General features: G+C 47.4%; 1 protein-coding gene across 1 annotated transcript in view; it reads right to left on the bottom strand.

Moving 5' to 3' along the window:
* LOC118086739 (IgGFc-binding protein-like) overlaps nucleotides 1-15,729 on the bottom strand; it is a 56,511-nt gene that overhangs the window by 16,761 nt on the left and 24,021 nt on the right. The window contains exons 12-20 of the mRNA XM_035118732.2: nucleotides 14,403-15,007; nucleotides 12,351-12,900; nucleotides 11,751-11,950; nucleotides 9,587-9,979; nucleotides 7,707-7,993; nucleotides 5,744-6,009; nucleotides 3,815-4,413; nucleotides 2,482-3,046; nucleotides 938-1,539 (exon numbers count right to left, since the gene is read on the bottom strand). Coding sequence (XP_034974623.2) covers nucleotides 938-1,539; nucleotides 2,482-3,046; nucleotides 3,815-4,413; nucleotides 5,744-6,009; nucleotides 7,707-7,993; nucleotides 9,587-9,979; nucleotides 11,751-11,950; nucleotides 12,351-12,900; nucleotides 14,403-15,007 — 4,067 coding nt within the window. The remainder of the gene's footprint in view (nucleotides 1-937; nucleotides 1,540-2,481; nucleotides 3,047-3,814; nucleotides 4,414-5,743; nucleotides 6,010-7,706; nucleotides 7,994-9,586; nucleotides 9,980-11,750; nucleotides 11,951-12,350; nucleotides 12,901-14,402; nucleotides 15,008-15,729) is intronic.

Genomic DNA, 15,729 nt, shown 5'->3' with positions numbered 1-15,729 from the left:
GCAAAGTGGCCACAGAGAAGGGATTTTGCAGCAGAGATACATCCAATGTGGGAATGTGCTTAACCCTTTCCTCACCACCTTTCTACTGTGGCTGCAACCATGCCCCTTGAAACAAGCCACGGCCCTCCTCTGGGCATCTTGGAGCGGAAGAACAAGGGTTGGGGTTCACAGTGGCAAAGAAGCTGAGCAACAAATGGTTTGAATCTCACCTCTGTCACAAACTCATGAGGGAAGCCACTCTCTCTCTCTCTCAGCTTCAGCCATCCCATCTTCCGTAATTAAGACTAGCTAACCGCTGCCCTAATCCAGGCCTAATCTGTCTCCCTCCCCATAGACATTTGTCTCTCCCCACCCCAATTTTGATGGTGGTAGCAAAAAAAGGAAGGGACACTTAGGGAAGACATGGTCTGGGGGTGGGAGGTTCCTAAATCTCTCTGCCCAGCTCAGCCCAGCATCCTAATGAGGACACAAACCATTCCATCCTTGGTCATCAGATTGATCATTTGAGAAGCCTGGAGGGGCCAATCACATCCCCCCCTCCTCTTCTTCCTCCCTCTCTTATAAGAACACTGCCCACTGATAAGGGGAGGCGGTGAGCAGTTTGTGTGCCCAGCATGTCTGTATATTGTGCATATGTCTAGTGTTGTCAAAAGTTGCTGGTCTCCCTGTCGTGCTGATGGAGTGGTCCTCCCATGTCCTTTCTGATTCCTCCTCTGCTACAACCTGATGCCAAGGCTGCAGCCCTATGACAGCCGAAAGGGCCGGGGAAGGAGCCTGGTTTCTCAGCAGAGTTGGTGGTGGACCGTCATCTCTTCTCTCCCCTCCTTCGCACCCTGACTTTTCTGCTCTGCCGAGTCTGGGGATGAGTTTAGGCAGAAGCTCAACACGGGCCCATGCCTTTCTTGTTTAACCTCCAACATGGCTCCTACGTTCTTACCTTGACAGTGCCCTGGCGTTCTCTCTGCAGAGAGATCTGTGTATTATTCACTAGCACGAGCACTTCTGATATCACGGGTAAAGGATTTCCAGCCACATTCTCGCTCTTCACCTCAACTCTAAAAGATGGCAAGGACTCCGGTGCCCCACACAGTTCAACCACGACAGTCGTGGAGGCACCATGGAAACCATAATGCCGCCCATCAAAGGTGATGTAGCTAAGAAACCTGGAAACCCAACAGGTACCGTCTGACAATGGGTGACACCCGTACACCCCATTCTGGCTCCCGCAAAACTGCCCGGGGCCGCACAAGGACCCTGCGCCACCGACGGCATGGACCGATTCGTCACACTGGTATAGCTTATTGCAATTCTCTCCTTCCTTGAAGAATGTTTCCCCTTTTAGGTAGTATCGGCCCTTGTAGCTGCAGCCGCACTGCTCCTGAAGCACGCAGGTGGTGCCACTCAGCACTGAGCCAGGTTCACACAGGCATTCTTCTAAACAGACAGGTGAGACACTCCTGGGCACAGGTGGTTGTGAGCAAGAAGCAGGGGTAGCAGTTCCACAGAGTACGTAATTGCTATTTGATGGGCAGGTCAGCTCTGAAAGACACATCACAGTGCAACACTTCCAGCAATGTTAAAGAAAGATATATAGGAACATATGAAGCTGCGTTCATAGAATCATAGAATCATAGAGTTGGAAGAGACCACAAGGGCCATCCAATCCAACCCCCTGCCAAGCAGGAAACGCTATCAAAGCATTCTTGACATATGGCTGTCAAGCTTCTGCTTAAAGACCTCCAAAGAACCAGACTCCACCACACTCCTTGGTAGCAAATTCCACTGCCGGACAGCTCTTACTGTCAGGAAGTTCTTTCTAATGTTTAGGTGGAATCTTCTTTCTTGTAGTTTGAATCCATTGCTCCGTGTCCGCTTCTCTGGAGCAGCAGAAAACAACCTTTCTCCCTCCTCTATATGACATCCTTTTATATATTTGAACATGGCTACCATATCACCCATTAACCTTCTCTTCTCCAGACTAAACATACCCAACTCCCTAAGCCGTTCCTCATAAGGCATCGTTTCCATGCCTTTGACCATTTTGGTTGCCCTCTTCTGGACACGTTCCAGCTTGTCTGTATCCTTCTTGAACTGTGGTGTCCAGAACTGGACACAGTACTCCAGGTGAGGTCTGACCAGAGCAGAATACAGTGGTACTATTACTTCCCTTGATCTAGATGCTATATTGAGTCAGACCAATGGTCCATCTAATCTCAGTATTATCGACACCGAATGGCAGCAGCAGGATTTTCAGACAGGGGATGCTCTCAGTCCTACCGTGAGATGCTGGAGATTGAATCTGGGACCTTCTGCATGCAAAGCAGATGTTCTGTCACTGAGCTATGGCCCTTCCCCAATTAGGGAATACTCTCCATAAAGGAGAGATGGGGAACATAAGAAAAAATGGGAGGAAACTTCCATTTCAGCTGTTGACGACACAACAAGACACATTCAAATTCTATTTTTTGGAGCCTCACTTACCACAGCCTACAGTCTTCCTCCATGGCTGAATGGTGATGCCATGGGCCTGGCACTGCCAAGCATAACTCTGAAGGGCCAGGCACAGGGTCTTATGGCTGCCCTGAGTGGCACACAGGTCTTTCACACAGGTCTCCATGTGCATTTGAGGATCTGCAAGGTTGTGGCATTCTTTAAAGGGTCCGTCTTGATCGCTAATCATTCCACAGTGGCCTTGAGATCTGAACTGGGCTGCCTCGGTTTCGCTGCATGAGGACGGGACCCCAACCACTGTGCAGTGGAAAGGGGAGTTGGCATCCTTCCAGCTGTCCCCAAAAGCGAGAGCATCCTGAGCCAAGGAGCCATTGGGGGTCCTGAAGTCATCGTGGTGGTTTCCATTGAAATCTCCACCAAGGCCGCAGAGGAACTTGGAATAGGTTTCGGGAACAGAAACGGACACATAGTAAGACCAGTCGTAGGAAATGGAGAGGCCAAAATCAGTCTGGATGATGACGGATGAGCCCCTGAAGTAGGCGTTGATCTTCCCTGATGCAAGAGTGAGGGGCAGGTTTGCCAGGAGGCCATTTACCTAGGACAAAAGGGTGGTGCCAGAAACCTTTAGGAATTACTGAGACCCTCGTGCCAACCACAATTACCCCCATGCTGACTGGTGTGATTTTTAATATACTGAAATCATTGCTCATTTTAGTTTACCATTTTCATATTCATTCCTTAAGCTGCCATTCTACAAGAATGGGCAACCTTTTGGATATTGCCGGGCTTCCTATTCTGATCCGCTTTATTGCTGCATGGAGGGGCATTCCTGAGCCGTAGTGCAATGAAAGAAAAAGACAGCCCGCCCACCCTCTCCCCTGAACATTTATGGTATGAAAAGCGACAGGATTGCAGCAGGCCATTACAGGACATGCACCAATGGAAAAGCAACATACATGACTACTTCTGTTACTTCCAGTTTTGACCTATGCATGACAACTAAGGCTGCAATCTTTTAACGCACTTGCCAGGAATGTGATGGGACTTACTGCTACCGGTAAGTAAGCATGCTTAGCATTCTGCTGCATGTTTGTTGACGAGCAACTCCTTTAATTCTGACCTCCTCTCCATCCCCTCTTGGGACAGGAAGACACCTGAACCGCTTGCTAAATTTAGATGGCGATGATTCCTCAAACATCCCGCAGACTTACGAAAATGGCTGTATAGGCAGAGTGTATTTGTGTACGAACGTGCCAAGCTAGCGACTCTTTGGGGATTCCAGGTTCTCTACTAATCAGTTCTGCAGTGTTCTCTGGGTGTGTGTGTGTGAAGTTCTTCCAAGCTTGCAAAGAGTTCTCCTTACCTGCACTTTGCCCTCTTGCCCTCCTGCTACAGCAATGTGTTCCCCATAGACATCCAGCTCTATCCGTCTCGTCCAAGATGTTGCGATGGAGCCCATGTGTTCATTGGTCACATGGATGGTGAAAGCAGGAAGCTGGCTGGGAGGGCCGCAGTACCTAGTGAGTGTGTACCTGCAGACGCCTCGATAATCAAATGCAACTCCGTCAAACGTGATATAGCGGAGGTAACCGAATGCCCACATGGTGCCATATTTCACAGGGTGACAGCCCCGGATGCTGTCTATGGTTCTGCATCTCTCTAGAGGCCCACAGGTGTGGTCCCAACATTCCATGGGATGGCCGGGCTGCTTGCAGGAGCATTTCCTGCTGCAGGTGTCTGTCAGAATCACCTCTTCGCCCACCTGATAGCTGTGGCCATTCAGCCTGCAGCCACACTGTTCCAAGGGCACGCAGACTCCGGACTTCAAAACATGGCCTTCTCTGCAGAAACAACCTGCCACACACGGCTTGGGGCACCGGGCAGAAGCATTGAGGTTGGTGCAACTGGCAGGGCAGGCTGTGCCACAGAAATCATAGTAAGCATTGGCTGGGCAGGCAGTTTCTAGGGTAAAAGAAAACCAATTATCCCAAAAGAAGAGGACATGACTGCCCTCAAACAAAGAGTCAACCACAATGTTATTTTGCAACCCTGGTTGCAATTTTAAGACAAAATAGATGCAAGGGACCTGTGATTTGGACTTTCCTTCCTCCCCAAACATTTAAAGGCAGCCACAGAAGGCTTTGTAAATAAACACTCATCCATGCTTATTTAAGCTGTTTTCCCTGCAAAAACCTGCTCTTCACAACTGAATCAGAGCAAACGACTATCCGCGGAAAACCCGAATTGCCATTTGCTCTGATTCAGCATTAAAGATGTTTTCTGGGGAAAGCAGCAAGGCAAAACAAAAACACTCTGACCCAGACCAGGAAAACACACATCTGTGCCTAGAAAGCACGGGGCAAAACGTAAGTGTGTAGGAGCCCTAATTTCAACTGATTTAATCTGGATCCACCCCCCCCCTTTTTAATGATATTTTTTTCTGCAAAAAGAATAAGAAAGAGGGAAAATAAGTAATTCAAGCCCCTCCTCCCCCTGCTGTGGGAACAGAACCTTGACCCTAGGGCAGTTCTATTTTGTGTGTGTGTGTGGGGGGGGGGTAATTAGTGAATTATTTGTCCCTTATCCCCTAGGTGAAATACCCCCCCCCCTAAATGTTAGTTCTACAGAGCAAAGCCTTTGAAATTAATGAACATGACTAATGCCCATTAAAGTATGTGCATTTACTCTGGATATTGTCCTAAACATTTAACTAAAGATAGCAGGAAGCTTTGCTGAATAGAAATTACTTGTGAGAGTAAATATTGTGTAGGAAGATATTGTCTATTAGAAAGGGCATTTCTTCATAATACAGCACTGAGGACACAAACCTCTTCAGGCAAATAGGCATACTTAAGAGTTTTGAGTAAGTGCTTTGGGCACCAATCACAAAATGGCTGCCACGGGGATGTGGCACAAAAAAAGGGGCTGCTGTAGGGGTGTGGTGTAACACAAATGCTGTAACCTTTCCTCATAGGGGAGAAAAAGAGACGGTGAGAGATGGAGGGACTGTGTGTGAGAGAGAGGGAGAGGGAGAGAGAGGGAGAGGGAGAGCGAGAGAGCGGTATGCAAGCCTGCAGTGCTGCAAACTCCACCTCTCATTTTTGGCTTTTGCCAAAAATGGCTCTCCCCCTGCCTCCAAGTGCTGGCATGCAGCCCCATACAGATTACCCCTGTCGGAATGTGGCTCACAACAGAAAAGCTCCCCTGAACTAAAGACATAGAAATGAATGTGTGCACATTTGCACATTATAAGTGGTGATGTCATAGATAGCTCAAGAGGAACCATGCTCACCACACTTAAGTTCTTTCCTCCAGTTTGGCACCATCACTCCCAGCGTCTCACACATCTCTTCATAAGCTTCTATGGCTCCACAGAGCATGGAATTGCCTGGTCCGAACCGGCAGAGGTCATAGATGCAGGATTCATAATAAGAAGTTGGGTCCTCATGCCAGTGACACTCTGAGAAAGGCCCAGAGCGATCTCTTAGAATCCCACACATTTGCTCAAACTCTTGCTGCTTTATGCAAGGCTCAAACCCTCCGGTGTCGTTTCTGCACCTGAAAGTGTTAGTAGCGGTTAACTGGAAATACTGTGCATTCAGAAATTCTGTACAAAACTCCATAGATCAACCCAAACAGGCAAGATTTAAGCCACGTTCAAGATTGGGCTCTGGTGAATCTCCAGAGGAGTTTTATGAAATCTCCACAATTCCAAAACTTCCAAGCAGGACAACAGCTCCTTTCCCATATCCAGTAATGCCCAATCCTCCTCAAGTATCTATTTTTGGCTAGAAAAAGAAGATATTGACAGCCATCACTTATACTAATAGCAAGTGGAAGTAAAGAATTATATAAAGGTAAAGGGACCCCTGACTGTTAGGTCCAGACACAGATGACTCTGGGGTTGTGGTGCTCATCTTTGCTTTACTGGCCGAGGGAGCCTCCGGGTCATGTGGCCAGCATGACTAAGCCACTTCTGGTGAACCAGAGCAGCACACGGAAATGCTGTTTACCTTCCCACTGGCACTGGAGCAGTACTTATTTATCTACTTGTACCTTTTGGGGGGGGGCGTGCTTTCAAACTGCTAGGTTGGCAGGAGCAGGGACCGACCAACAGGAGCTCACCCCGTTGCGGGGATTCGAACCACCGACCTTCTGATCGGCAAGCCCTAGGCTCTGTGGTTTACTACACAATGCCACCCACGTCCCATTATGAATTATATAGCTGTAGCCAAAATGCAATGACCGAAAAAGGAGGCACCAGCATACTTAGTGGAACCTCAAGATTTACAGTAGTAGAAAAATTCTGAAGGCAGGCAATCCAATGAGGACTAAGCATGTTCAGGGACCACTTAATGCCTGTTGTGTGAGGAATGGAAAGGGGAATGGAGTATCCAATAAAGGGCATGACTGACTGGCACGCTGAACAAGAGCACTCCACTCTGCAAGGTTCCGTTCCAGGTCCCCATTGTGAACACTAATTCTGAAAAGGTGTGGACCATTCTCCCTGAAACCAATCAAAGAATGCTGTTTCTCAGCAGAGATCTTAGGGCACACACAGACGCACATAAATTTAGTGGTCGGGCTGCTATGGAAACACATTCATCATATTTATAAAAAAGATGCCAAGTGCAAGGGAAAGAGCTTATTTCTGTTTTGTAGCAGATTTGCTTAGAGCTGATTGACTGGCCCATTTATCAGTCATGAAGCCATATCCACACCCTACATGAAATAGTTTTTTTTAAAAGCAAACAAGCAACAGAGCAGAGAATATATATATATATATATATATATATATATATATATATATATATATATAGCCAGACATTTTAAGGAGATAAGCAAGTGAACGCTTACGACCAGCCCAAGACTAATTGCTGCCTGAGGCAAAGGATAATATGACACCTGATCCATGTAGAGAAACTGACCAGGCTTAGGAAGCAGAGAGAGGCCACGTGTCACACAGATCAGTCCTCCAACATTTCCCCATCACTTCCCACCCACCAACATCTGCTGCCTAATGGAAGGATCAGAGGACCAGTGGCGAGGAGGAAAACAAAGCAGACAGTCAGGCTGGAAAATGGGGGCAGGGAGGGATAACAGCCTGCATTTGATTCAGATGCATGAGGAGCAAAGGCAGTTGGAGAGCATGTCTTGCAGCAAAGAAAGCCCTCACCAGCTCCTGTTTCCATGCACGTGTGAATGCACCAGCACCACCATAAATGGCGAAGGAAAGATGAAGGGTATAAACCTACTCTGAGGGGCTTCTGTCCGACATCCAAGCGTTGCCGAACTCTGCATCATTCTTGGCTTTCTTGCCATCAGGCAAGACCTTATCATCCCTGCGGATGCTGTTGAAGTTCCCACACATCCCGCGCAGCTTTCCCCAGTATTCTGGGCCTACACGGACAAACAAAGCATGGCGGCCATTGTACTGGATCTCCAGGTTGGGGGGCGCTCTCAAAGTCACCACGTTCCTCCTTTGCGTGATGTTGGCCAACTGCTTCAGCTCTGTTGGCAAGGGGGTCCGCCTCCCATCAACCTGAAAAGGGCACGGAAGTCCAAATGGGAACCAGGAAATAACTGTAGTGTCCAGAGGGGAAATTGTGGGTTACAACATCACAAAGCAAGGCCCAAGGAGGATGCCTCTCCCATGGTGGGACACACATGCCAGGCTGTTGAAACAGCCGCTGCTTACAATTGCTGGCACCGCTTCTTCCTAGACTTCACCACCACCACCTCCACTCTGAGATCTGGGTGGGAAACGTAGGTGGGCAAAGTTGCCATCTTATCACCACCACAACGGTCCTCAGCAGCTATCAGGATTTGAAGGCAACTTCACAAGAATATAGGCAGGTTCAAAAAGATCTAAAGAAAAGGGCCCCCGGGAATTAACCCTCCACATATTTGAAGAGTATTATCACGTCCCTTTTCAGATTTCTCCTCTCCAGGTTAAGATGTGGGGTGTAACATAAGCAGTCAAGTACAACACTTCCTGTTTGCCCAGAGTGGACACACAGGGGGACGTTACTCCAGGTGGGTGGGTGTGACCCTGTGAGACCCCTGTAAAAGGGCCGTCACACAGCCATCTTCCCTTTACCCTTTTGCTGCTTTCTTCTGATACTGATGTATTTTGCTGTCTGCTGGCTCTCAGCATGGGCTCAAATCCCTACATGGGATGAACCCACTCTCTTTTCTGTAACTACAAGCTAAAAGCCTGACTTCAGGGAACCTACTGTGAACTAAATGTAAGTAAACTTCTTATCATTACTGTGAGGGGGAAAGGGTACAGAGAGCCCCCCCCCATCCTGAGGAGCAGCTCCTCCACCAGCAGTAGCGCCAGCGGGGAGGGGGAAGAGTCCAGTGAGGAAGGAGGAAGGAGGAGACGGGGCTCTAACAGCATAGGAGAGCCCCTGCTGCACGTGGGAGAGGAAGAGAGAGAGGGGGAAGAGGGGGAGAAGGAAAACATGGAAAGGAGACCCTTTTCCCCTCCGGTTCCGGAATTACGCAGGAGGAAACGCGGGAGGAGATTTGGGGTGCCCAGACTCTTATGTTGGAAGAAGACGCGGAGCGTGCCATTCCAGGGTTCTGGGTCAGACTAAGCGGATGTATCCTGTATAGCTCTAGCACTGTAAATAGCCTGCACTTAATAAAAGCATGAAAAGGCAAAGGTCTGGAGAGTCGTTACTCTAGAGTAGTCGCAACGCACCGCCTGTGACAATTACTTTTAAAAGAAGACTGTTGTGTCTTTATTCTTTTTAAGAGGGGTAAAATGGACAAGTACCAGGATCAAGCCCAATCTGGACAAGCCAGATTGGATTGCTCAAGATTGGCCATGCCTGGCTTAAGTAAAGAGATTCAAACGACTCTACCAACTAGCTTCCTGCTATATACTGGGGGGAATGTACTCTGCTACTGACTCACTAGCACGAGTGAGGAAGGATAATATTGAATCAATTTATCCTCTCCTACTATCCACAACATTCTCACATAAGATAGTTCCTTCCACCTTTCCTCATAGGATGTTTTCCTTAAGAATGACTTCTGGTTATGCTGCTCTATAATGTATATTTTCCAATCTGTGTTTGACTCCCACCCCACGGCTTCTTCTTTGAGCCCAACAAGTTCTGCTCACCTGCACACCTTTGCCTTGCTCCAAAACAACATGAGAACGGAACTGCTTGGAGACAAGCCATATTTCCACTCGGTAAAGAAAGGACACCAGGGGACTCAGGAAATTCTTGTTAGCCGCCACCACCCGGAAGGAGAGGTCAGTAGAAGAGCCATCAGTCTTTGAGATCTCATAGGCACACGTGCCCTGGAAATGCGCCACAGCCCCATCAAAAGTAAAGTAATGTGGATCTCCAGACACGGTGCAAGTGGCCAGCCGAGGCTTGCAACCCAGCTTGCCATCCTTGAGGGCACACTGCTGTCCGTGGGCGCAGCTTGCTGGGACACAGCGGAAGGAGGAAGAAGCATCACAACTGCACCTTTGTGTGCAACCAGACAGCCAAATAAGGTCCCCGACCTGATAGGGAAAGCAGCCATGAAGAGAGAAAGAAGGCCATCATGAAAAGATCATGAAAATAATAATAATAATAATAATAATAATAATAATAATAATAATAATAATAATAGCATATCTCTGAAATATGGAACTATATAAACCAGCAAGAGCTCAGTCTTTGCAGAACAAAACCTAGAGAAAATGGAAAGTAGATTAGAGGGCAGACATAAATAGTGCTCTCTGCTGGCCCTTTTCCAAGGCACAAAGGGAAGGAAGAACATAGGAATCACCTCCTTTGTCACATCAGATGATTGTTCCTCTAGGCCAGCATTTTATCTCCCGCTTAGACTGCTGCAATGCACTCTACATGGGGCTACCTTTGAAGGTGACCCGGAAACTACAATTAATCCAGAATGCGGCAGCTAGCCTAGTGACTGGGAGTAGCCGCCGAGACCATATAACACCGGTCTTGAAAGACCTACATTGGCTCCCAATACGTTTCTGAGCAAAAGTGTTAAAGTGTTGGTGCTGACCTTTAAACCCTAAACGGTCTCAGCCCAATATACCTGAAGGAGCTTCTCCACCCCCATCGTTCAGCCCGGACACTGAGGTCCAGTGCCAAGGGCCTTCTGGCGGTTCCCTCCCTGCAAGAAGTGAGGTTACAGGGAACCAGGCAGAGGGCTTATGGTGCCCGCCCTGTGGAACACCATCCCATCAGATGTCAAGGAATTAAACAACTCTCTGACTTTTAGAAGACATCTGAAGGCAGCCATTTTTAGGGAAGTATTTTAATGTTTGATGTATGATCGTGTTTTTTAAATATTTTGTTGGGAGATGCCCAGAGTGGCTGGGGAAACCGAGCTAGATGGGCCGGGCATAAATAAATAAATAAATTTGTCTTCAATCAGTACGCAGCCAGAATCCCAGAAGGGGAGGGGGATGAGTGGCAGAGAGAAGCTGCCCCTGTGAGTATGTCCTGACACATCAGGACTTCCAAGACAAAGGCATTTGCTGAGAGGACAAAATAACAAAGCTCTCATTTTGTGTGCATAACATCCCAGGTTCAATCTCAGTCTCCCCCAGACAAAAAGATGTTGGGAAGCAGAGCTGGGAAGCCTTCTCCCTCAGCTTTTGGAGGGCTGCTATTGATAAAGGGAGCCTAGGGCCAAACCATGGCTCGTCCACACTTCTGCTTGTCCTGCAATTTCTAGGCATGGGTTTTCCTTTTGCCTCATTGCTTTCCCTGGGAAAACCTCAATTTGAACAATAATCAATTAATGAATAATAATAATGAATAATATTAACAAGAAAATAATATAGCATGCATATTCTTGCTGCCTTAGGGTGCATCTTGTGCTTTTAAGGATGCCTCCAGGGACTTAAGAGCAAATTAGGGGATTAAAGTGCTCTGTCCCCCCTAGTGCAACAAATGCACTTTAAAAAGGAAACAGGTTTTCTGTAGTTAGGAAAGAGATGAGGAGATGCATTGAAAATTAACGGGAAGACGAGTTTACACTCTGGAAGCAAATCAGGATGAGTGTTTATTTGTCGTAGAACCTCCCCATAAACAATTCAGGATAAATGCTCAGTGAAGACTGGACATGGTCTAAACACTGCATAAGCTTTGCTTAAGCAAAACAGGAAGAATGCCTAATAAACAGGTCACTTGGAAATGTTCATATTGGCTTTGTATCTAGCAGAGTAATCTTAATTCTCTCTTTAAAAAACAACAACAACACAGCATTGCATGCCAGTATTTTTAACAACATCAAGGAGGGCGAAATCTACTCACATTGTAGTACAGCCCATTGTGTTTACATCCACATTGCTCAGGCTGAACACACTTGTCTCCATTCCACAAGTATCCATCATCACAAGCGCACCCTTCTGAGCACAGGGGGCTGCACAGGTGTTTAAATGTGGAGCTCAAGCACAGATCTTGGCAAGGCGCCTTGCAGAGCTCATAGTGACTATTTGCTGGGCAATCTGCAGCTGAAAAGAAGAGGATAAACAAGGATGAAAAATGGTTTGTTTTTCCACCACCAAAATACAGTAACAGGGATTTTTCAAAACCTGGAGTGGTTGTTTATATTTTTCACTGCTTACAAAAGCCATTGGTCTCACCCATGGTTTTAGGACTCTTAAAAATGTATTATTATTGTGCCACCATCATTGTAATGCAGGATTTACATAACAGTGACTGAGCTTATCAATTAAAAAATTGCCCTAGTGATTATTCTGACAGTGGTGTACTTACAAATTCTCCAATGGTCAGGTTCATGTGTTTTCCCGTACATCAGTCAGAAGGTTGCACAGGCAGTATTTATTATTACTACTACTACTACTACTAATACTACTGCGGGATGTGCCGAGTATCACAAAATGGACCTACCACAGAAAAACTCCGTCCTCCAGGGCCGGAGGGTTACACTGGCTCTTTGGCAGGCCGCTGCATATGTCTGAATGGACCAGCACATGACATTGTTGTCCCCGGCAGAGATGTGCAGGTCAAAAACACATTGCGTCAGATAAGGCTCTGGGTCAACTTGCAAGTGACAAGAGGCAAATGGCCCATCAGGATTCTGTATTATCCAGCACATAGATATAGATTGGACAAGACTTCCCCACCAACCAAATACAGCAGAAGAGGCGCCATGGAGAATGTCTGAGGAATTCCAGTGTAGGGCAGCGTCCAAGGCATGCTTTACTGTAGATCCATTGCGTGTCTCTGAGTCGTTGTCAGCGACCCCATCGAAGTTCCCACACAGCCCACATACCTGGCCATGGTATTGAGGGGAAAGTGTGACGAAGACGCTGTGGGCCAGGTCATAGCTCACTGTTAGCCCAAAGTCTGTCTTTAAAACTGCATAAAACCCATGCTGGTAAATGACAATTCCTTGGTTTTTTAAATGCACTGGGAGGATTGCGACCATGCCATCAATCTGTGTGAGCAAAAGAAGAATGTTTAACCTTTCTTCCCCTAAACCCATCATTCTAGAAAATGGCAGGCAGCTGTATCTAGAGCAGGCATGTCAAACCTGCGGCCCTCCAGATGTTTTGGACTACAGTTCCCATCTTCCCCAACCACTGGTCCTGCTAGCTAGGGATCATGGGAGTTGTAGGCCAAAACATCTGGAGGGCCGCAGGTTTGACATGCCTGATCTAGAGGGTATTTCAATTCGCCACAGTGCATGTGAGAGACAGCAAGTATTAATTGCCAGAGGAAGTGAGGTCTATTTATTTACAGTGCAATCCTACAATGTCCACTTAGGAGCGAGTCACATTGAGTTCAATGGGGTCTGCTGCCAGGTAAATGTGTAGTATTGCAGCAGAAAGTGGGCTTTTTCAGGATCCCAATTTAAAACGCATCTGTTGCTGTTTTAACGGTGCTCAATTTCATTGTGAGCTGAATTGTTTGGGTTGCATCTACCCTGATTTTATGTCAGCCACCTTGAGTTGCAGAAGGTTGTAAACAAGGTAGGAAATCGAAACCGTGATCATTAAATGTTTTAAATGTTATAAGCCGGTGTGGGAAAATGCTGCATTTCAAACAGAGGCCAACACTCACAAAACAAAGTAGCACGAGGCTACTCTGCACCAATGGAATGTCAGCTGCACTCCATCTGCCCAGGCTTTGGGGGTGGTGAAGGAGGAAGGTTTAAGACTTAAGACTGGCAGCTGGACTGGTGACTGGGAGCGGCAGCCGAGACCACATAACATCGGTCCTGAAAGACCTACATTGGCTCCCAGTATGGTTCCGAGCACAATTCAAAGTGTTGGTGCTGACCTTTAAAGCCCTAAACGGCCTCGGCCCAGTATACCACCCCCATCGTTCAGCCCAGACACTGAGGTCCAGCGCCGAGGGCCTTCTGGCAGTTCTCTCACTGTGAGAAGCCAAGTTACAGGGAACCAGGCAGAGGGCCTTCTCGGTAGTGGCATCCACCCTGTGGAATGCCCTCCCACCAGAGGTCAAAGAGAATAACAATTTCCAGACCTTTAGAAGGCATCTCAAGGCAGCCCTGTTTAGGGAAGCTTTTAATGTTTGATGGATTTCTGTATTTTAATATTTTGTTGGAAGCCGCCCAGAGTGGCTGGGGGAACCCAGCCAGATGGGCAGGGTATAAATAATAAATTGTTGTTGTTGTTGTTGTTGTTGTTGTTGTTGTTGTTGTTGTTGTTAGAGTTTAAAATTTTACAAAACAAAGAAAAGAAAAGAAAGTCTTTGCCTTCTTTTTGAGGCAAAGACTTAGTGGATTCAATAGAGACGAGCGTGAGATGTCAGCGACCCCTCAGTCATTAGACCTGTTTTATTATTACACTGCACTGGCTTATATGCAATATCCTGATTCTGATTTTAGTTGTAATTGAAATATAACAGCACTTCGTAAGCACCCTATACAATAAATAAATTAGCCAAGCTGTGAATACGTAAGAATGTTCTTACCTTGACTGTGCCCCTGTGTCCGCTCTGCAGATGTATCTGGGTGTCGTTCACCAGCACAAACACCTTTGATGCGGCAGGTAATGGGCTGCTGGGCTGCTTCTCACTCTTCAGTTCAACTTTAAAAGTTGGTAAAGGCTTGGACACCCCACACAGTTCAGCCAAGACGTATGTGGAAGTGCCCTGAAAGCTATAACGCCACCCATCAAAAGTGACGTAGTGGGAAAACCCAGAAACCTGACAAATACCATCTGACAATGGATGGCACCCATACACCCCCTTCTGGGTACCGCAAAATTGTCCAGGTCTGCACAGGGACCCAACAGCAATGATGGCATAGGTAGGTCCATTACACTGATACATCTTTTGGCAGTTTTCTCCTTTCTGGAAGAATGTTTCCCCTTTCAGGTAATACTGTCCCTTGTAGAAGCAGCCACACTGCTCCAGAGGCACACACTTGATGCCACTCAGCACAAACCCTGCTTTGCACTGGCATCCTTCGACACATGCAGACCAGCTGCAGTTCTTGGGCATAGCTGGTTCGGCACAAGAGGCAGGGCAGGGAGAACCACAGAGTACATCATGGCTATTTGATGGGCAGGTAAAGCCTGGAGAGAAAAAATAATTGCATAGCATATTCATTTATTTCTAGCGAAGACTGAGCCTTTGCACACGCTCCCAGGCATCCAGTTCACCCCCACTGCTAGTTTGGGGATTGGACTATACACAGGAAAAGGGTAAAGGAAGGTAGAGGACCCCTGGAGGGTTAAGTCCAGTCAAAGGCGACTATGGGGTTGTGGCGCTCATCTCGCTTTCAGGCCAAGGGAGCTGGTGTTTGTCCACAGACAGCTTTCCGGGTCATGTGGCCAGCATGACTAAACCACTTCTGGCGCAATTGGATACCATGACGGAAACCAGGGCGCACAGAAACACTGTTTAGCTTCCCACCACAGTGGTACCTATTTATCTACTTGCACTGGCGTGCTTTCAAACTGCTAGGTTGGCAGGAGCTGGGACAGAGCAACCGGAGCTCACCCTGCCGTGGGGATTCAAACCGCCGACCTTCTGATCGGCAAGTCCAAGAGGCTCAGTGGTTTAGACCAGTGCTCTTCAACCTTGGTTCCCCAGATGTTTTTGGACTCAAATACCCATAATCCCCAGTCAGCTTAGCCAATGGTCAGGGAGGGTGGGAGTTGTAGTCCACCAACATCTGGGGACCCAAGGTTGAAGAACGCTGGTTTAGACCACAGCGCCACCACAATGTTAGCCACAACCCATGTCTATTCTGTATCCATCTGGTTGTTTATTTATGAACTGCAGGATTTTTTTG

The sequence above is a fragment of the Zootoca vivipara genome, chromosome 6 (assembly GCF_963506605.1).
Source record: "Zootoca vivipara chromosome 6, rZooViv1.1, whole genome shotgun sequence".
NCBI classification, from domain to species: domain Eukaryota; kingdom Metazoa; phylum Chordata; class Lepidosauria; order Squamata; family Lacertidae; genus Zootoca; species Zootoca vivipara.
This window is presented reverse-complemented; position numbering and strand designations above follow the sequence as displayed.